This window comes from Heliangelus exortis, chromosome 1, assembly GCF_036169615.1.
Source record: "Heliangelus exortis chromosome 1, bHelExo1.hap1, whole genome shotgun sequence".
Lineage (NCBI taxonomy): Eukaryota > Metazoa > Chordata > Aves > Apodiformes > Trochilidae > Heliangelus > Heliangelus exortis.
In genome coordinates, this window is record NC_092422.1 from 191,289,307 (window position 1) to 191,311,630 (window position 22,324).

At 44.0% G+C, this 22,324-nt stretch overlaps 1 protein-coding gene and 1 long non-coding RNA gene across 4 annotated transcripts in view; one reads left to right on the forward strand and one right to left on the reverse strand.

The window, feature by feature from the left end:
- Nucleotides 1–7,891, forward strand: part of UPF2 (UPF2 regulator of nonsense mediated mRNA decay) — a 63,381-nt gene extending 55,490 nt beyond the window's left edge. For all 3 annotated transcript variants that reach the window (XM_071734147.1, XM_071734148.1, XM_071734146.1), the window contains one exon: nt 6,859–7,891. In XM_071734147.1, coding sequence (XP_071590248.1) covers nt 6,859–6,868 — 10 coding nt within the window. In that variant the 3' untranslated portion in view covers nt 6,869–7,891. The remainder of the gene's footprint in view (nt 1–6,858) is intronic.
- A 4,088-nt stretch (nt 7,892–11,979) lies between these two features.
- On the reverse strand, nt 11,980–17,674 carry LOC139791651 (uncharacterized). The gene is made up of 2 exons (XR_011723979.1): nt 15,097–17,674; nt 11,980–15,059 (listed from the first exon to the last, which is right to left on the reverse strand). It is a non-coding gene; the product is annotated as an uncharacterized lncRNA (long non-coding RNA).
- Nucleotides 17,675–22,324: the final 4,650 nt, after the last annotated feature.

Consider the following 22,324-nt stretch of genomic DNA (forward strand, 5'->3'; position numbering starts at 1 on the left):
GGATTGCTCAAAAATATCTAGAGAAATTCTCATTGTGCTTTTTCAATTTGTTGATCTTGTGACTTATCTCTTTTCTTTTTAAGCCCTGAATGAAAAGAAAATACAGTAAAGGTGGGAGGGGAAAGGAGGAGAGAACCTTTGATTTATGGTATGCAAGAGCATACTGAAGACAGTATTAAGATGAGAAGAGCAATTCCAGATTGCCTAAGTCATTTTAAAGTTTTTTTATATACCTCTGTGTGCCTCTTCTTATTCAGAGTAAGCTTGATAATAAACCATTTAATTAACCCTGCAGCACAAATTTGAATAGATGGAGTTTCAGGTGAAACATAGTCTGTTTCTCTTCTCTTTGCAAGTCAATTTTGGTGGTGGATAGTGGGAAGAGAGAGTTTACCTACTAATGGGTCTGCTGTTGTAATCTAGAAGTTAATGAAATAACCCTGTGTTACACCAACATTTCCAGCTTCTTTCTGGTACATATTTATAGGCAGTTTGTAGGTGCCTGATGATCACTCACTCCACTCAGACCCTATATGGATGCTGCCTCTATGAAAAAGAAATAAAAGGGAATTTTTTATAAACAGACTGGATTTTTAAATAAATACTTTTAAAAAAATTAGGCAGATAGAACTCACTAAAATGTACAGTGCTGTCCATTCAGGTTTTTTGTGTCAGTGGCCTAATGCTCATAGAAATACAAACTATCCAGTTACACTGAATTGCTGTCATCCTTGCAGGTGTTTCCTAAATCACTGGTCAGTCTTCTCTTCTTTTGGTCATCTCTCTTAAATGCTTTGCAACCTATATGGGGAGCACACTGCAGCTTTTTTTTTTTTTTTTAAACAGAGCACACAGATGAGTAGCTGTGATATTTGCAGATTTTAAAAATGCAGTTCCTTTGGAAGTTTTCTGCTTTCAAATGTCTTAGGGAAAGTGTGGTTTAAGACTTCACTGTAAACTGGGTCAGATGTTGTCCAACAAACAGCTTTAAGTAGTGTTTGCTTGTTCAAGTAACTGTGCCATGCACTTGCAATTCTTGTGTAGTTTTGTATTATGTAATTTATTCTTTGTTCCTTTTAATCTGTAAGCTCCTCAGTGCAGGGACCAGGAAGTTTGTTTTAGCAGGCATATTTTAGTTTTTTATGCTGCAGTGCTTGCTGTCATGCATCAGTTGAGCCATCTCAGCCTGTAGTAAGGAAATGTCACTTTTCTGAACCCCCATGGAAAGACAGTGAAACAGAGATTTATTTATTGGAGACTGTGGACACTATAGTACCTTGCTATTTGCAAATAAAAACTGAGCTAACTAAGAAGTTTTCTCCTTCTTATGCTGTAGAACCAATTTGTATATTACAAATGTTACCACATGAAGAGTGAGTGGTTGGGTTGTTACTACTTTTTGTATGAAATTGACTGGTATGTGATTTTTCTGGAAATAGTAACTCAAATTTCATGGAACTAATAATGTATGTTACTTTCTTTAAGGTATGCAACTGTTTTTAATTTATTTTATTTTACATTTCCTGAGGCTATGGATGATCTGAGCAAGTAAATATCCTGGCTGCTTCCACTGTAATTTACAGTCCTGCAGGTTCTGGTAGCTAAGGCTGGGATGATTGACCTGCATTTCAAGTAGTGTTAGAAGCAGAGAGATCAGTTTGGTGTTTTTACCTTTACTTGCATGTCCTGAGCACCATGTCTCAAACATCTTTTAGTAAGTTAAGTCCAAATCTGCCTCTCATAATGGCAGATTCAAAAATTCATGAGGGCAGCACTGGGTTCTCTGGAATGTTTTTAGCCTGAAACAACTGGATCTCACTTTTCAATTAGCAATGCTGTCACATCAGGATTTGGTCCAGGTGACCTCCAGAGGGCCCTTAGAACCTAAATCTTTTTGCAGTTCTGGTTTGGTCTAGCAGGTTGCTAAACCAAAAAACAAAAACAAACAAATACAAAAACATCCCTAAATGTTTCACCTCCTTTGCCTGTGATAAACCCATAGTAAATAGAAGAACGCATTAGTGGCTGTTAAAAAACAAGGAAGAAATCTTCTGCAGTGTTTCCTTTATTTGTTATCTACTAATGCTCTTTTTCTGTATTGAATTAAATGCAGTGAGTTTTACAGGATTTCAAAAACTGAAGCCTGTTGCTGTTTGTTTGTAATTGTCTGCTTGTATAGCATCAGGTTTTAAGACCTCTTCATCCTGGGAGGAGGAGATTGTTTCTGGGACTCAGACAGTTACCTGAACTTTAAGGCTGCCTGGCTTTAAAGATAATTTACTCCTTCAAAACTTGGGTTCCTTGGTTTGCTCCAGCAGAACTGGGAAGGCAACAGTAGTCATTCTTGCCTCCACTTCTGTTTTATTTGTTTATTAAAAGAGGACTTTGGCCTTGAATCTGTTGAACTGATACTTTCAGGAAATGCAAAATTGACAAAAGTAAATTTTTTCAGTGATGGGTTTATCAATAAAGTATTATTTTACACTTCTGGAAAACAGCCTCTCACTTCAAAGAAGTGTTTTTCCTTTGTTTAAAGAGGATTGAGATCCATAATGGCTTACTTATAAAGTGCAATGTAAATAACCACATTTTAGGAAATCTATTAAAAAAGGTGCATTACCAGGAAAGAAAAATAAGTGCAGCAAGAAATTTGAACTAGGACTTACCAAGGAAATTTTTTCTAACATACTAAGCCTTTCCTCATTAAAAGCAGTAACCTCAAAACTCCTGGTTTGAAAGTGTGGTGAAGAAAGAGAACCTGTCTGTGTCAAAAGGCCACTGGATACAGACATAAACTGACAAATGAGATCATATTCAAGTTCATTGGTAATTTCAGGGCTTCTATTTGCATCTGGCTCTTACTTATCTTTAATGCATTTAATAGGGGAAAAAAAAAAGCATAAAGGTAGTAACAGGATGCTAGAATTTTATTAGCTCAATATTCTTACAGTGAGTATTTCCTTAATGCTGAAAAATCAGAGCAGAGATAATAAGGATTAATGTGCATGTAACATGATTTCCTGTTTTACCCATTGGACAAAGACACTTCATACCTGCTGTGTATTTGATGAATTGACAAATATTACATTTTAAATTCACTTCTTACTGATCTGCCAGAAGTCTTGGGCAGCCTAAATCCTGTTTCCCTGTTAGCATCAGAGTGCCTGAGCGTCAGAGACAAACTCTTGGGTGTTGGCCTGGCACTGTCCTGAAGTGACAAACCTCTGTCCCTTGGTACATCATCCTACTTCTGAAATCTTCAGTTGTCATTTTCAATCATCTCTTGTAATCTTTTCTTTTTTTAAAAAAGAGGTTATCACTTCAGCAGTAACATTTTGCTTTTGCTTCAGAGATTTTTGTGACAAAACGGCCTCATATTCTAGAAAAGTACCTGAAAATGCAGAGCTCTATTTAATGGTGTGCTAGCTCAGTTCACCTTATTCTTTGCCTTCTTTTCCACCAGTATTTTAATCTTCACCTTTTCTCAGTTGTCATCCTTGATCCTGCACTACATCCTGTACTGCATCCTGCATCCTGCTCCCCACCACATACGTGTGCTGGTGTGGTTTTCCATGAAAGCCATCCAAGCTCAGCAGTGAAATTCCAGGCTCCCTTTTCACCTGTTAGATGGGAGGAAAGCCCAGGGTAGGAACTGGAATTCTTTCTTTAGAAGATCCTTCATATCTTGATACAAACAGCAAATGGGGTAGGAATATGAAGGAGGAGGTTTCCAAATCCTGCAGCTTCTTTTGGTGGACTGCACTGGAACTGAACAAAAGAAAACCAGAAAGAGTAAGAAAAGCCAAGTCCTCTGGTTTTTGCCTTGGACAAATGATGTTTGTTGGGATCTGCAAGTACAGGTGTGAGTCTAACACATGTAGCAAAGGTCAAGAGAGACCTGATCATGGTTATAGTTTCTAGGGAAAGGAAGGCAAGTTTATTAGCATGCTCCTTTACAAAGACTGTTTGAAAAAAAACCCAACACCTGTTGTGAAATATGATTGCACAGTTGATTTGGTAGCAGCTATTTAAAATCCAGTGCTTTGTTTTTTTGAATACAAAATTGCTGTTTAACTTTCTACAGAATGTAGTTGCAGTTTTGCTGTTGAGAAATGAGTCACACCAGCAGCAGTGATGTGTTTAGAGTGAGGCTCAGGCACCTTTACCTTTGCTGAAGTTTCTCACCAGCCCGTGTTAAGGTGCAGCACTCTGTAAACTCTGTTACTGCATTCATCACTCTGCAGGCAAATCACTGCCCAGACTGGAATGTGAACACTTGGATACTTCCCTGCAGGAGCCATGGGATGTTTTGCCCAGTTCCATAGATCTATGACACAGGGAAGAGGCACCCCAGATACTTGAATTTAAGTTTCCCAGCACTTAAGTTAGTGCTCTTTCTGTATTTTTTTTCCCTTGGCAGTGTACAGGAACACATCCATACAGTTTATCCTCCCACGACAGGTTTGTGGGAGGGGAGGAGAAAGCAAAAAGATCAGTGCCCCAAAGTTATCTCTGCTGTCCATGAACCAACAGTTCAGAGCAGGAGTCTGAACCTCAGAGGCCGTTTCCCTCTTCAAGAACTGCCCTCTCCCCCTAAAGCTCATGTGTCTGAAAGCAAAAAATGTGTTCAGGAATAAGGCACACAAAGAAAAATAACTTTGTGAAAGAGTGTTTGTGTTTACAATGGAAAAAAGCATTTTGGGTTTTCATTTGGTTTCTCCTCCATGTTCCTGGTTTTGGTTAATGGGATCAGGTGAGAGGGAGACAGAGAGGAGAGCACTAAAGCTGAGATCTCAGTTGAGAAAACCAAAGCAGCAAATGGGGTTGGAGGGGAGGTGTTTGGAGAAGGAAGGTGCCTGAAATCTGTGAAGAAATGCATTACTCCAGAAATTTGGAGCATTGTGGATTGATGGAAGACAGCAAGGGATTTGGGAGAAGTGTGAAATTTAATTTCCAAGATCTCACATGTTAAGAAATAATTTTTTATGATCTTGTGATGTCAGCAATGTGCAGAAAGGAGTTGATTTCATTTGTTCTCCTGGGCACATTTCAATTTAAGCCATAATGTTGTCCTGCTGACCTAAATTCTCCCAACTTCACATATGCATTGGGTTTTTGATAATTTCCTAGTACATACTATGGTGGAATGTTTCTTTTTACCATTTCTGGTTTTCTGCTCCAGCCATGATTAGCTAAAAATATGTGTGTTTCTCTACACATGGAGTATGTAGGCAGTATTGATACTTATGCAGTGGTGTTGAGAAGCTGACCAGAAGGTTTTTCTAGAAAATTTTAACTGTGTTGGTAGTAGGGGAGAGAAGTGGAGGAGTGATTTGCAAAAAAACCTGCTTCATTTTACACATAGATACAGTCTTTAATTTGTATGTACATACAAAGTTTGACCTTGCCAAATCTAAGTTTGGATCACACTCTTTTGGAAAAGGAATGTCATGGGAAATCCATGTTTGGGGAAAAATTGCTACTAAGTTTTTTACCAGCAGCACCTTGCCCTAATCCAGTGAGATGTTTGCTCTGCCTTCCCTGCTGCCCAACTTCAGTGGCAGCTGACAGACAACCTGAGTGAGACTCATTTTTATGCAGCCAGTCCAAGCATTTCTCCTTCCTCCCCTTTCAACAGCAGAATTATTTTTTAAGGGAGACGGAGAGGTAAAAGCACACATATATTATAATTAAGCTCATTATTTTGCAACCACGTAGCCAAAATTCCAAATATTGAGTGTGCCACAAAGAATTGGAGCATTCTGTCACTCTATCAGATGGTTAAAAACAAGAAATAGAAGCAATACTGCAGTAGGTTCTAGTGACACCTCAGCTCAGTGCTTCCTGACAACAATGTACAGTGTGTTTAAATAAAACACACAAATACTGGGTAAGAAAAGAAAGCAATACTTAAAAATACAGAGTCACTGTAAAAGGTTTCTCTGTTAGCAGCTCTGAAGTTACTGTGTCCAGTTTCACATACTTGTAACTTTTTTTCCTGCAAGATTTTCAATAAAAATTGCTTAGATTAAATTACTACTCAACAGATGCTTGAGGTTTATGCACTAATATTAAAGAAACATGAACTGCTTTGTTTATGTGGTAAAAGACTTGGGTGTGTAGGCCTGGGGCTTTCTTGTAATTGTAAATGTGTAATTTTTACTTTTCTTTGTACTACTAAATTTTAATTTGCAGTCTATAAATCAACTGAAAACCTGCCCAGATAGAGTAACCAACAGCTGTGCTGTGGTACTAGATTAGCTTTACAGCTAGATTACTCTGGTCTTCTTGTATCATATGCCTGCAAATTTCTGTAATTTTTCAATGGATATGTGTGTTCTTAATAGAACTAAATAGAATTTTTGTCAGCAGGGACATGTTTTTCATGCACAAGGTATGATTGAACATTTTAATACAACTGTTGTCCCTCTAAAAATATTTAAAGCAGTTATTTGACTCCAGAAAGCCCTCTAACATTTTTGCAGTCCTTCTAAACATTCAGAAACTGCACAAAAAGATGAAAACTATTTTAAATTACTTAGTATTTCATAAATTCACAAATCATCCATGCACTCCAATAGCATCTCAGCTAGGAAGATAAGGCAGATATTTTGGAACAATTTTAGATTCATCAGCTGAGATTGTGTAGGAGACTTTTTTTCTGATACAGGTTATCTACCCCCTTTTATCTGCTAATGGTCTTTTAAAAAACATTTCTATATATAGAAATAAATCATTTTAATATGTTAGAGGCCAAATGAATATCAACATCACTAGCAGCTGGTTCCTGTGGTTGTTAATCCACAAAATCGTAAATATCCCACATTTAACTATTTTTTTTTCTTTTTTTTTTTTTAGGAGACGTTGATCCAGCAGCAAGTGTCATTTCATTAGGTCCTGTATCTCTGATGTTGTGGATGGTGGAGTCCTCCAACAATGAAATGAGAGCAGTGGACACATCTCAGCATGTCAGTCTAGAGCCTTCAGAACCGAAACCTGGGACAGGCTGGGGCCGTGGGGCAGAAACAGCAGCCTCCCCTCTTCCCCCTCCCCAACCCCACACACAGAACAAGTGGAAGCTTCCAGTCATGGCCTACCAAAAAAAAAAAAAAAAAAAAAAAATTAAAAAAAAAAATTAAAAAAAAAAAAAAAGCTTTTTGTTATGGGAACTGCGTTGAGGGTTAATTTTCTCTTAGGAGCAGAAGTACATGGATGAGGTGGTTAAGTTGAGCAGTGAGCAGCTTGGTGAAAGCAAAGATCAACCCGAAATTCGGATGGATTACACTGGAATGGAAGAGGTCTCTGTCAGCTCAGGATGTGGGAGAGCAGAGTTCTAAACCTGATGCAAGTTACTTTATCTCTGAACCGAGCACTTTGTGTTGGAAGGATATTCCTGGGGGGCTGCAAATCTGCAGTAAAAAAATGTAGAGCAAATGGTGAAATCCAAAAGAGAGCCCTGACAAGTAGGATAAGTTCTTATCAAACACTCCTCAGTGGGAAGGTTTTTGCTTCAGGAATAGCCTTTTGCTGCCAGCTGGGCAAGAAAAGAGGGGGTGGGGAGAGGGGAGGAGTGAAAAACTTCAGAGCCAAGGAGGTAAAATGTCTGTTAAGGTTTAAAATAGAACGTGAAGTCGATGAACACAGGGTGTTGTACTGCTTGGAACAGCCTGACACCAGCCTAAGGACAGGGATAGAGTTGAGCCCATTGTATGTATCATTGAAAACCAAAACGTGCCAGTCAGCATAACAGGAGGATGTCAAGGAGTGGATCCAAATATTTTGTTGATCTTCATGGGTTGATAAGCCTCTGTCTATTGAAACAAAAGATTTAAAAAAAAAAAAAAAAAAAGAAAAAAAAAATAAAAAAAATAAAAATTAAGTCTGGAAACAAGTAGAATTTTTAATTTTTTCTAAGTAGAAATGAGATTTCTTGCTCTGTTTCTGACAATCTGTTATTTATTAGCGTAGGTTTTTGTTTGCTTTCAGGTAGAGGTAGATAATTGAGTTAAGGAGCTCATCTGTATGTTATTAATTCTTTTTTTTCTAGCTCTTTTAAAATCCTTTTTACCACTGGTTTTGGTTTCTGCATGTAGGAAGAGAGACTTGTAAAGTTGTACCATTTCATACAGAAATGCCGCCCGATCTTCACCAGCTTCAGAAATCTGATCTTTGCCAATGCTGCAATAAAGTGTTGTAATTTAGAGTTGGCATCTGTCTCTTTACATTTAATTTGCTCTTCTGAATAACACTTTGAAGAGTTTGTGGTGTATCAGGGGGCTGGGGAGGCCTTCAAACAGGCAGGGTAAAAACCAGATGTTATTTTACCAAAGCAGGAGGATTCCTGCCCCTGTAAAGGTACTTGAAGCAGACTTGGTAGATGGGGGATTTCCTTGCTGTTTAGCAAGGAGTTGTGGTCATTATTTCACTAATTTAACCTGGGTTGAAATGAGGAGGGTTTGGGTTAAGTTAATAAAGTGATTCATGGCTTTGGCATCTCAGTTTGTGCACTAATGTGAAATGCTGGGGCAGAGCACACATGGACCAACACCAGAGAGAGGAGCAGACTTCCCCTTGGTGATAATTTGCTTGAAAACAGAAGTGAAATTGTGGCCAAGTGATGTTTCTGTGGCTGACACCAGGCAGGCCTGAAATTCAGACAGCAGCCTTCAACTTGGGCACCTACACTGAGAGCTCAAGCAGTGACAGTGAATTTTAAATTGAATAAACTTGCCCGCGATGCTCTGATGAGAAGAATTCAAGTTTCTTACAATACACCTTCTAATTTGTGTTCTTTAATCACAGGACCAAACATTGAGAGTGGAAAAACTTCAAGCACAGCTTTAGGGCTGCTCCTTTGCAGGCTCATTCTGTAGCAGCAGCTGAGGATTGGGAAGTGCTGGGATCATTCTCTGATGTTTTCCCCAAGGGCCTCCCCAAGGTGGTAAAAGGAAAGTCCCAGCTGCATGGCTTGGAGCTCTTCTGCCATCAGAGGTGAGATGTGAAGCTCCTCCAGCAATGCCTTCTCCAGCAAGATGCCCAGATCCATTGGTCAAATCCACTTCCCTAAGGAAAAATGCCTCCCAATTCCTAACAGGAAATTAAGCATCTAATTATGGTTCAAACTGAAGTCAACATCCTTTTTTAACATGCTGCTTAGTTTCAGAGGTAGTTCATTTATCCAAATGGAATGACTGCATAAAAATAAAACGTGAAGTCACATAGCTTTATTTTGTATTTGTCAATCTAATTCCATGGATGGAATTCAAATCAGTGGAAAAAACCTTTATTAAATTATTTGCTGAAAATAGTTTGGGGTCAGCTGGGGATTTCCTGACTTCAGCCTGAAACCAAAACACAAGTCTGTGAAGCCTTTAGAAGTTTGATTTTAAAATAATTTTTCCTAATGTTAGGCTGAATTAAAATCTTCTGTCAAAAATCAGTGTGAGTGAAACAAGGGTTGAACACAGAGTGAAAGAAATGTTTGGATCCTACTTACTCTTTGCTTTTCCTTTTCCCAGCCCCAGAGCCTGGGGGGGTGGCTGGATGCCTGTGAGGCAGCTGATTGATGCAGAGGGGTGGTCTGTGGGGGCTGCTTGGCTTTTCCTTTCATGTCACCAGAATTGTCTCCCTTCCAGAAACATTTAATGAAAATAATGAGGGGAGCAGCCTGGTTTTCAGAGAGGAGCAGGGGAACAACCTGTGTGTTGATCAGTGTTTGATCCCTGTGAATGCTGCCTCCAGATGACAGGAAGTTTATTTCCATTAATGAAGTGATTCCAATATCCTTGCACCTCTTTTCCTACAGGAGTCACAGGGCCCTGGGGAAATCAGGTCCCATTCAAGCTGTGGTATCATCTGCCAGGAGAGGGTGATCCCCAGGAGTGTTTCCCAAGGGATGCCAGTCAGAGGTTCTCTTGCTCTTGTCTGAAGCAACATTCCAGAACACAGATGGAAGTAATGAAATCCACAAAAATGTACAGGGGGAAACTTTCCCATCCTTGATTGTGTAAAAGATTTCTGTTATCATTCTCTGGAAAGAACTTGGACTCAGGTCTGGGCATTTGCAGCTGTGTCTTCACTGATGTGAGGCTCCTGGAGCTGGTCTGATGACAACCAGAAAGGTTTTGTGTGACTGTACTCAGCCCTTTGTTTACCTTGGATTTTTGGTGGTCGTCTCCTTTCCTGTGTCTTGTGAGCCCCTAAAGCTCAAGGCAGGGTCTGGGGGAATGAATTTCCCTCCCATTGTAGGAGAAATCAGGTTTGTGACCACCCAAGGAACCTGGACATGGTTGAGTTCATGGGACCTGATAAGGTGAAGCTGAGGGCATCAAAGGGCTGGAAAGTCTCTGCTGAAAGAGCTGGGGTTGTTCATAGAATCCTAGAATCATAGGGGTTGGAAGGGACCTCGAAAGATCATCTAGTCCAACCCCCCCTGCCAGAGCAGGGCCCCCTAGAGTACATCGCCTAGGAACGTGTCCAGGTGGGTTTTGAATGTCTCCAGTGAAGGAGACTCCACAACCCCCCTGGGCAGCCTGTTCCAGGGCTCCGTCACCCTTACAGTAAAAAAATTTTTTCTGATATTCAACTTGAACCTCCTATGCTCCAATTTACACCCATTACCCCTTGTCCTATCACTGGTCACCACTGAGAAAAGCCTAACTCCATCTCCCTGACACTCACCCCTTACATATTTGAAAACATTGATGAGGTCACCTCTCAGTCTCCTTTTCTCCAAACTAAAGAGACCCAGCTCCCTCAGCCTTTCCTCATAAGGGAGATGTTCCACTCCCTTAATCATCTCAGTAGCTCTGCGCTGGACTCTTTCAAGCACTTCCCTGTCCTTCTTGAACTGAGGGGCCCAGAACTGGACACAAAACTCCAGGTGTGGCCTCACCAATGCAGAATAGAGGGGGAGGAGAACCTCTCTTGACCTACTAACCACACCCTTTCTAATGCACCCCAGGATGCCATTGGCCTTCTTGGCCACAAGGGCACATTGCTGGCTCATGGTCATCCTCTTGTCTACCAGGACCCCCAGGTCTCTTTCACCTCCACTGCTCTCCAGCAGCTCAGCCCCCAACCTATACTGGGACATCGTGTTGTTCTTCCCCAAATGCAAAACTCTACACTTCCCCTTGTTGAATTTCATCATGTTTCTCCCTGCCCAACTCTCCAGCCTGTTCAGCCTTGGAGAAAGCTTCAGGGAGACCTCAGAGCAAACCCTTCAGTGTATAAAGGGCCTTAAAGAAAGAGGAGAGACTTTTTACCATGGCCTGTAGTGACAGGAGAAGGGGCAACAGTTCTGAGCAGAAAAAAAGCAGATTCAGATTGGACATAAGGAAGAAATATTTTAGGAGGGTGGTGAAAGGATTGCCCAAGGTTGCCCAAGGAAGTTGTGGATGCCCCATCCCTGGAAGCATTTGTAGCCAGGTTGGATGGGGCTTGGAGCAGCCTGGTCCATGGACACCTGGAGGGCAGAGGGGTTGGAAGTGGATGAGCTCGAGTGGTCCCTTCCAACCCAAACCTTTCTGTGATTCTGATTCATGGTGCATCACTTGAAAGCTCTGGGACCAAGGTGGTGTCAGTGCTTGCTCAAGGATGGAGCAAGCTCAAGGCTGGGAAGCTCTGAAATGAGAAAGTGCTGGGTACACCCAGGAATGTCAACGCTCCCAGGCAACACCTCCAGCTCCAGCTGGTGGCCTTGGGCCTCTTTTTCTGCCCTGCAATGCTGTCACATGAAAAAATTAAAAGAAGAAAAGGCATAATATATATTTTTAATGAATTGCTGAGTTTTCAGGCTTGCTATAATTTTACCAACTCCCCAGGCCTCCAGGGGAGGAATCCTGCTGTGCTGATAGATACAAACACATCCATGCACATCATATAATTTTATGTATATTAAGGCTTAGAAACCCAGCTCTACATTGTGGAGATTGGCTGATTTACTCAATTTTTCAGTTTGGGTTTTGTGTTGTTCAGTTGTTTTTTTTTTGTTTTGTTCTGTTGTTGGGGTTTTTTTTGTTTGGATTTTTTTTTTTTTTTTTTTTTTTTTTTTTTTTTTTTTTTTTTGGTTTGGTTTGTTCTGGTTTTCATTTGCCCTGTAGTTGGCTGTGGTTTATTATTCAGGTTGGTCCAAAATCCCAGCAAGGGAGTTGCTGTGTGCTTGGCAGGGCAGGAGGATGGGAGCTGGGAGGAGCTGGGGTGCTGATGCTGCCTTCTCTGCACTTCACCTGGGGACACTTTTGGCTTCAGTAAACGTGGAGCTGGGTGTGGGAAAGTGCTGACCTGGGGAAATAACCAAACCCTGCAGCTCAGCAGCATCAGCACCACCTGAGGAGGGCTGCAGCCACAGGTGAGAAATTTATTGTCCCTCGGGCACTGCTGGGGGAGGCTCCACACCCCCTCCCAAAAAGGTCACTGCATTTCTCTGTTGGGAGGGATAAATGAAGGGAGATACGTGAAAAAAAGCAAGGAAACAAACTTGCTAATTACTATTGTACCAAAAACGTGGGGGTGCTGTAGTAGTAATTCTACACATCCCACTCAGGCAACTGCATACTTTCAAAATACAATAGTCATGATACCACGAGCCTGCTGTTGCCCTCTAATAAATGTATTTTTTCCTTTTTTTTTTTCCTTTTCTTTTGAGCCTTCTCAATATTTTTTTCCTCACCAAGTTTCTTCCTCATCCAAATGCCACTCTGCCTGGCTGAAGATGCCCCTCTGAGATGACATTTTGCTGTCTCTTCTCAGAATTCAGCTATAAATAGTTTTTTCCAACCACTCCAAGCACACTGGGAGCAGGAAACTGTCTGGGCAAGAATCAAACAAGTGAGTAAATGTATTGTTTGAATTATAAACTTTGCTTTTAATTTGTTACTGCCAGGGCACGATTGTGCCATTAAAACACTTTGTGTTTATGGTCAGTGTCAGAAGAACAAACACTGGTTTGCTAAATAGACTCCCTCCTTCTTCCTTCTCTCCATTACCTGGATCCAAGCCACTGGGCAAATAAAAAAGTGGCTGAGATGTAAAAGGAGGAAGACATTTATATTTTCCTGATGTTTATTTTTCTTTGATATTTACCTGAAGGAAAAGTTTTCTGTTGTGCATGGCATAAAGGGGAATGACATTTTCTACTGGAAAAAAATTCATGGGACAGCCCGGGAGCTTGAAAACTTTGTTGTATTTACCTCTTAATTTTTTAATTTTTTTTTTTCTCAACTTTTTGATAGTACCTCAGGATTGCCTCGGTAGGGCCACCCCCTTCACACTCTCATTAACACGTTTCACAGCTGTAATGCTCATGAGTGGGACCTGGTGGGAATTGGTCCCACAAATTTGGAGTGTTAGTGATGTTCTCCACTAAAGGTACCTTCACAGGACAACATTTTAGCTGCTCTTTTGGCATTATCCTGATTATCCATGGTCCTTCAGCCTCTGGGGACACTGTGGTTCTGTTGCAATCCCCTGTCTGTTCCTTGTAATCGTGGCAGGAGCATTTTGCAGGTAAATCAGGACAAGCTTTGCCCTAATTCTCCATAGGTGTGAGCCACCTCCCTCTGCTGTGGCTCTGCTGCCACCCTGATGGGAAACCAGTGGGGTCTGTATTTTGGGTTGTGTGACTGTGGCAGGTACCTGGCTCTGTGCTCTGCTTCATCCATTTGACATAAATTATTGGAATTTGGGAGGGAATCCTAACTTGGAATTGATCTCTGTGATCTGAAGTCCCCAGGGCTACTTTTTGTCCCTGACAAAAAGTGATGGGTTTACCCAATATGTTCAGGCTGCTCACATCACTCAGCCCCAGTTGCAGAAAATGTTTCTTGGCAGTTCTCCCCTTGCCACCAGAGCCCCTGTGATAACACAGTGATGGTTTTTGTGGCACCTTGTGTCCCAGTGTTTGTCACCCACCAGCCAGGCACTACTGTAGGCTGATTTCTTTGCATCTAAGGCTGGGGAATTGCTGAACTGGGCAGTGCAGGCTGGTCCTGGGCAAGCTTCCTCTCACCTGAGGGTTGTTTGGCCATCCCCATTCCACATCCACACCCAGCATCCTGCAGTGCCACAAGTGAGGGACCTCACTGAAGGGTGGAGAGAGCTGCTTGGAGGACAGGACTGCAAATTCCCCTCACAAACAGAGAATCACCAGAAAATCACAGAACAGTTTTGGTTGGAAGGGACCTCAAAGATCATTTAGTTCCAACCCCCCTGCATGGGCAGGGACACCTCTCACTAAACCAGGTTGCTCCAAGCCCCATCCAACCTGGCCCTGAACACTTCCAAGGATGGGGAATTCACACCCTTCCAGGGCAACCTGTGCCAGTCTCTCAACACCCACACATTGAAGAATTTCTTCCTAGAGTCTAACCTAAATAAACCCTCTCATCCTATCACTCCATGCCCTTGTACAAGTCCTTCCCCAGCTTTCCTGTAGCCCATTCATGTACTGGAAGCTGCTGTAAGATCTCCCCAGAGCCTTCTCTTTTTCAGGCTGAACAAACCCCAACTCTCTCAGCCTGGCTCCATAGGAGAGGTGCTGCAGCCCTCTGGTCAGTTTTCATTGCATCCTCTGGACTCACTCCAACAGCTCCATTGGAATGTGAGGATTATTCCAGGGAAAATTTGAGGAGACTCACCTAGCTACTGTTTTTTTCCTCAAAACAGGAATTCAAACTGGAAGAAGACCTTAAAAATGCAGGAAAGCCCCACCAAAGGTGATGTTCCTGTTCAGGGAGTGATGCCGTGGTGTGTTGGGGCTTGCTGGTTCCACTTAGAAAAACAGAACCCAACCAACCAAAAAAAACAACAACTCTCTGGTGGCTTTAAAGCCTCCTGTAGATGCAAAATCACTCAGGTGCTGCTGCTTGTCCCTCACAGCTGCCTGGGTGTGGAAACTGGGGCAGTCAGCTCCTGATGGGAGAGGAAGTGGTAGAGCAGTGTCAGAGACTTCATTTCCCTGGCATTTGCCACTGCTGCCAGCTCTGCCTCCCCTGCAGCCAAGGACAACCCCGTGCAAATGTGGGAGTTGGGGATACAGAAGGAAGAGGTATGGAAACCTGGAGTTGGGGATACAGAAGGAAGGGGTATGGAAACCTGGAGTTTTCCACTTGCTGGTCCTACCTCCTCAGGTGTGTAGCCACCAATCAGTCCCTTGAAAGCCTCTTCTCTGGTTAATTCAATTAAATAAAATCAAATATCCCCATTCTGAGGACAGACATTCATTTCTGAACCCATGGCTTTCTCCTCCTGGCTGGAAACAGCAATTCCATGAAAAAGCAGTAACCACCTCTTCAGAACCAGAGGATGCCCCAAGGCAACCAGTTTCAGAACCCCTCCCACACCAGCAGGGCCCAGGACATCCACTCACTGCATGTCCCTGATTCTGGGAACACCACTTCAGGTTGCTTTCATCTTTCCAGGGAACACATTCCTGGAAGTCCCCTCCAGCTGTCAAGGGAAAACTACATTTGCTCTGCAAGGCAGAGCTCTTCCTGTACCTGTGTTGCTGTCCAGATGAGCTGCTTGACCTCCTTGTTGTGCTGTCCAATTTTTAGATGTATATATATATATATAACCTTTACATCCACAGACATCTCTCTCTCACACGTACCTGTTCATAGTAAGCTAAAGATCAGATGCCTTCTCCTGGGAGAGCAAACTTGGATACATCAGTAAGGCTTTCACAGAGCACCTGAAGAGAGGTCTGGTGTCTCTGCTATGTTAATCCAGTAAGTGGTTATTAAATTGATAGGAGCTGCTGGAAGTTGCATCCCTGGAGTGATGGAAATGAAGCCCAGGGAGAGATCTCAGAGGCAGCTCGAGCTTGTCTTAGCTCTGCTCTGAGCAGCTTTTCATGTGATGAAGGGGCTCAGGCTTCCTCTTCAGACCTGTGGCAGGATGAGCCCTCTCCTGGGAGGAAGATCTGAGTGGTCAGGGAGGATTTAGTTCACTTCTCTGGGAATTCAGCCAAGCAGTTCCAGGCAGACACCAGTTCCTCATCCCTCCTGCAGCAGCCTTGCTTTTCCAGTGGAAAGATGGATGGAACAGCAGGACTTGGGCAGACTCTCCCTTTCTTACTGTAACACTCAGAGGTGTAGTTGGCTGTGGTTTATTATTCAGGTTGGTCCAAAATCCCAGGCCCTGAGAAATTGGGTGCCTATTACTAGCTGTGAGTCTTACTCAAATAAAATCAAACCAACTTTGGTTTCAGAGAAAGCATCACTGCTGCCTGCAGTGGGACGTGGCCAGGGCAGAGCTCAGGGGTTTGTCCTAAGATGTTCCAGGAGCTGCCCTGCTCCCATGTCCTGGGCTTGAGCATGCTGGAAAACTCCTGCCATAAATAAAAATTAAGCCTAATCAAGCAAACTAAATCCATTTAGGAAGGCAGGAAATGTTCCACAGTAATGAAGTTTGTGTCATGAAGCTTGAAGACCTTTTTGATCCTCTGCCCTTGTATATTGGAAACAGAAACTTGCTGACAGGAGTTTCCTGATGGATGGTTAAATATGAAGAAATCATCTCCCTCCTGTCACCACAGCTTGTACAAAAAACCCTTCCTCGTTCTGGTGTCATTCCACCCTCTGAACATCAGCACAATGGGTGGCTTATCATCCTTCATCAGAGTAACAACTCATTGCACACATGAGGCTAAGCTGCCAGGCTGCTGGTTTTACCCCTGGGCTGGCAAACCAAATGCTTGTGGAGCTGTAGGTGTGGTGGTGGGAGAGGAAGGGTGATTCAGGGTTAGTGCCTAAGCCTGGGAACTGGAAGGTCAAGCTCATTTCTGCTCCTTTTTTTTTTTTTTTTTTTTTTTCCACTTACCACCACTGCCCTCATTTCCCAGCTGCAAAACACAGCTCTTGCCCTGCCTTGCAGAGCTGGATAAGCAGGCAGGGAACAGATGAAAAATTACACAATTTTTTTATGCTTACAGTAAGAAAAGTCCAGGGAGTAGGTAGCTTCCACTGAAACGATGAGGAAAAGCACATCATGGACATTTGATGGTGAAACTGACCTCTCAAAAACCTCTGAGGAAATGAGGGATCCTGTGGGAACAGAGATCCCTGAGGCTGAATCAGAGAGGGAAGTGACACGGGCAGTGTCAGTGACAAAGCCACTGGCAGCAGGACGTGGGCTCTGAGAGGCCCCGTGCAGCTCCCCAGGCTCATGAAGGATGCTCACCCCCTGCCCACCCTGAAGCTGCTGAGTTGCTCCTGGGATGGATCAGTGGAAGCTCCAGGAGATGGGACCTGCCCTAGGATCCATGTGAGGCTTTGGCATGGAGGGTGGCGCTTGGAGGGGGATGTGCACTGTGCCTGGGCATTGTGCATCCCCTCACAAATGTGAGGCTGGAACAGGCACTGGCACAGCTTGCCCAGGGAAATTGTGGATTTCCTCCTCCCTGGAAATGTTCAGGGCCAGGTTGGATGAGGCTTGGTGCAACCTGGTTTAGTGGGAGGTGTCCCTGCTCATGGTAGGGGTTTGGAACTGGATGATCTTTAAGGTCCCTTCCAGCAGACACCCTCTCACCCTCCCCCAGTACACAAAGGGTGACCAAGAAGATGGAGACTTCCTTTGTACAAGGGCAATGGTTACAAGTCACTTCTGGGGAGATTTCCATTGGACTCCAGAAGAAAAATTTTCCCTTTGAGAACAATCAGACATTGGGATATTCTCCCAGGGGAAGTGGTGGATTCCCCTACATTGGACAGGCTTAAGATCCAGCTTGACAGGATGCTGGAGCAGTTCATTTAAAATACACTTTTCCCAGCAAGGTTGGACTAGATGATCTTCCAAAGTCCCTTCTAACCCCTAACTTTGTGATTTCTGTGACCAGATGATCCTTGAGGTCTCTTTCAAGCTGGCATTTGATGATTCTGTAATTCCATCCTCAGCAGCCCCCACTAAGCCTCCCAGCTCTGGGGGTGAAACCCCCCTTGGCTGTTGCCAGCCCTGTCTGGTTACTCTGCCAGGTTCTTTCTCAGCATCTCCACTGCCACCTCCTCTCTGCAAACCAGGAACAGGACAGGAAGGGTTCCCCCAGCATGGCAGTGCCTGGGGGATGGATGTGGCAGGTGACCACATTTCCCTGGGTGACTGAAGGCCCAGGGGTAGCCAGGCTTCCTCACCCACCCTGCTCCAGGTTACTCCTGGCTCCACCTGGAGCTGTTGGCCCACAACCAAGGAGGATTCCTGTGGGGTTTTCTGCAATAGCTGAGGTGAGACAAGCATTGCCTCCTGCCCCACTGCTGCAGCCTGGGGCAGGGGCTGAGCTGGTGGGAAGGGTGGGCTCGAGAGCAGGGTGGCTGAGGTGACAGCCCTGGGGATTTGTGGGGACACTGCAGAGGGTGCAGCAAGGATGAGAGAAGAAGGGACTGCAGCAAATGGATGTGGCAGAGCTGATGGAGCAGGGACAGAGTTCTGGGCCTTGGGACAGTCACCTCAGAGGCCCTGGAAAGTGGAGCTGTACCCTGAGCCAGTGGTTAAAGAAAATAATCATGTGTATTTCTTTTCTTTTCAATTCAAACCTTCAACATACACACACATTTTTATCAAGTTACTTGATTAAAAAAAAAAAAAAAAAAAGAAAATTCTTTTGCCAATGAGGGAATAGAACTCAACAGCCTAAGAAAATTGGGTGCTTTTTTGGTCCCTTGGGTGAGGACACTAACAGCTGCATTTCTTTGTGATACAGAGAAGAAAATAATGGTTGTAGGATAACCATGCTTCAGCAGCCTTGGGGAACCTCTCAGGTTTGTTTGTGACTCCTGGGGCTCCATGAAACATTCATTAAAGCAAAGACAAAAGAGAAACTGAAGCAGAGTTGCTCCTTCAAGCCCACCAGCTGCTTTCTCCACTGCTCCTCACTGTTCAGTTTAATCCTAAAGTTACTGAAGCTTCTTCTGGTTTTCTTTATTTTACTGGTTTTCAGTAGCAGGAGGTAATTATGACCCAGGGGAAAAATCTAAAGGTTGGGAAGAAATAGCTGGCCCTGTTAACAAAAATAATCTTTCATCACATCTCCCTTTTGAGGTAAGAACACATCTGACCTTTGGGTGAAGCAGCCAGGGATGCACTGATGACTTTTCAAGGAAGGCATTTCCTAGTTTGGGAGGGGTCACCTTGCATGGGAAGAGAAAGCCCTGTTCTGAGGGGAAAAAGAAGACCAAACAAAAAACACACAAGAGAAGGGTGTGTTCCCTTGGAAAGGTTTGGCTCCATCTAGTCTAAGGACCCTCCTTACCTCAGAGGAAAGGATATTTATACTTTGGGAGTCGAGGCCATAATGAAGATTCCTCTGCCTCCACACAACTTGTGTCTATCTGCAAGCAAGACCCTGTGCAGATGGAACACTGCAGGGAAGAAGCCATGAATTAAATTAAAGGCTTCCTCCTCTCCAAGATCTGTTTCTAAGGCAGCATCTGCATCCAGACACACATCTGTGTGAGAATCACCTTGTTAAACCCAGTTTACAACTGGTTAAACACCAGTTCCTAGTGCCAGTACCTGGTGCAGCTTGTTCTGTCAAGTTAACAGAAATAAGTCCAGGACAAATGACACACAAACCAGTTTAATGTAACTGGTTCCTGAGCTGGTGGACAAGCAATGCTGAGTGAACAGCCTTGGGGATGGCAGAACTGCCTCACCCTGCAGGCAGGGGCCATGCTTCTCTCTTTCAGGGTTCAGTGGTGATGCTGTTGCCTTCATGCTCCAAGACTCTTCCCCACCTCTTAACACAGGTCCCCAGATACCACCCAAACCACCTTCTGGGTGACTACAGCCCACATCACACTGAGCCAGGCTGGAAGGGACGTTAAAGATTCACCCAGTTCCAACCCCTCCTGCCATGGACAGGGACACCTCCCACAAGACCAGATTCCTCCAAGCCCCATCCAGCCTGGCCCTGGACACTTCCAGGGATGGGGCAGCCACAATTTCCTGGGCAAACTGGGTCAGGGGCTCACCATCTTCACAGTGATGGATTTCTTCTCAATATCTCAACCTTCCCTCTTCCAAACCTTTCTGCTTTGTGCTATCACTCCAGACTCTTATAAAAAGTCCCTCCCCAGCTTCCCAATACCCCCCCTTCAGGTACAAGAAGGCTGCTATAAGGTCTCTCAGAGCCTTTTCTCCTCTCCACCCTAACTCTCTCTCAGCCCACCTTCACAGGGGCTGTTCCAGCCCTCTGATCATCTCTGGGGCCTCCCCTAGACTCACCTCACAGCTGCAGCAGGTGCTGTACCAGCATGGATGCTCCTAACTTCTCCAAAGTATTAAAAGTAGACTGACAGATGAAGCCAAGCTACCTTATGTCAGATTCTTAGAGCTAAAAAAAAAGGTTAGAGGGCAACACTTAGATGAAAATGGCTTTAACTAAACAGCCTTGAAAGTTTTTCCACTCACTCCACATTCAAACAGCCCTGCCCCCATCTTTTGGTGCTGACCTATTCAAGGCATGAAGTGAACTGCATGGGGCCCAAATCATCAAGAAGTTCTTAGGTGGAGCCATGGGTGCTGCAGGGGGCATGGGATACACCTGAAAACTGAACCATCAGGACTTGGCTTTGGGATTGTCTCCATAGCAGCCTGAGCAATCCCACCCCATGACTGCTACACTCACCCTGCTGCTGAGGTGCAGCCCCCTGAGCTCCCAGGGCTGAGGAATGACTTCAGTGACCTGTACAGAACCTGGACCATTGTGGGTTCAGTTACAAACTCCCTGGAGGTCATTCAGGAGCACTGTAAATTACAGCCCTCCTGTTTGTGCCTCCAGCAGTACAGAAAAGCAGCCCCAGCTGCTGAGATAAAAACCAAGATCTACCTTTGGCCTTGTACCTGCCCTGATCAGTTTCTAAGGATTTATTTTGTGTGTGTGTGTGTGTGTGTGTGTGTGTGTGTGTGTGTGTGTGTAACACAAGCACAGGAGTCAAAACAATGAAAGCTTTTGTGCAGCCACTTAAAAGGCTGACAGCCACTGGGCAGCTGTGTGAGGCTTTACCCCACAGCAAAGGTGAGGCCCTGTAATTTAAACTGAGTTTCATTACAGATGGAGCCAAGTTAAATTCTCTCACACTGGCTCCAGGCTGGAGCTGGACACAGTTATGAGAGGACACCTGCCCCATCCTGGCTCAGACATCTCCCTGAGCCCCCAGGCAGCCCTGGAAAGCTTGGGGACAGGCTGCTAGACCTGCTGATCTTTTTGGCTACCACCACCACCCTGCCAGGGGGAGCAAAAAAAGTAGCTCATGCAAATGGGAGTCAGTATTTTTCTAGAGTGATTTCCATTCTGCCTTACAATGTGCAATACCTGGTATTTGGACAAATGCACAACACCACCTGTATTTAAGATTAAAAAAAAAAAAAATACAATCCACCTGCAAAACAATGACATTGTTTCAAGGGTTCCAGCTGCTCCCAGGCACAGCCTGAGGGATACCACCATCCATCCAGCCTCCCAGGCAGGGCTGGAAGGCTTGAAGGACATGGGGCTGAAAGGCAGCCCTTACCCTGAGAGCCTGAGCAAAAAGCACCCACTGCTTCCTGAACATCTGTTCTGCTGAAGGTTTTATCATTATTGAAGCATAGGTTATTAAATCTGGCTCTAAACCCTTCCCTACTTGAAATGGGACAAGTCCCTGTGCAATCCACCAACTCTATGTAGCACTTAATTAAGAAACTTTCACCTTTATACTCTTCCTGGCAGCGTTAACCCCTCAATACATGCCAGAGTCAGCACTCTGAACCATCCCAGCAGTCTTGATGTGCAAATATCCAAAGAGAAAGGACAGAAAGGCTGCAAACACACATGCACATGCTGAGGAAGAATAGGGAGGAATATTCTCTGAAGGAGAACAGGTAAAACTTCTACCCTCAGCAGGATCACAGTCACTCAGGGTAACACCCGTGGAAGGCAGGCATGGAAACACAATTATGAGCTACTATTTTTTCATGTATACAATAGTCCCCCTGGAAAAGTCAATTTAATATTGGAAGACATTGCAGGGGCAAGGGGGGAGGGAAAGGGGCCTTTTGCCTCCTTCAAACACTGTTCAGGATGAACTTCATCCCTGCAAGGACCCTGGTCACAGTTCTAGGAGCCCAAGAGTAAGGATAGACATCTCTTAGCAGACAATCCTCTTCCCCTTCCTTCCCCTCTCCTTCTTTACCCATAGTGTGACAGGATTGAGCTCTGGCTCAATCCATAGCTGGAAATAGAAAAGTTATTAAATTATTAGCCAGCAAAAAACTAACTTCCCTCCTCCAAGAAAGATGCATACTACTGGGTGACAAAGAACATGAGTCCACCTCCCATCAGCCATCA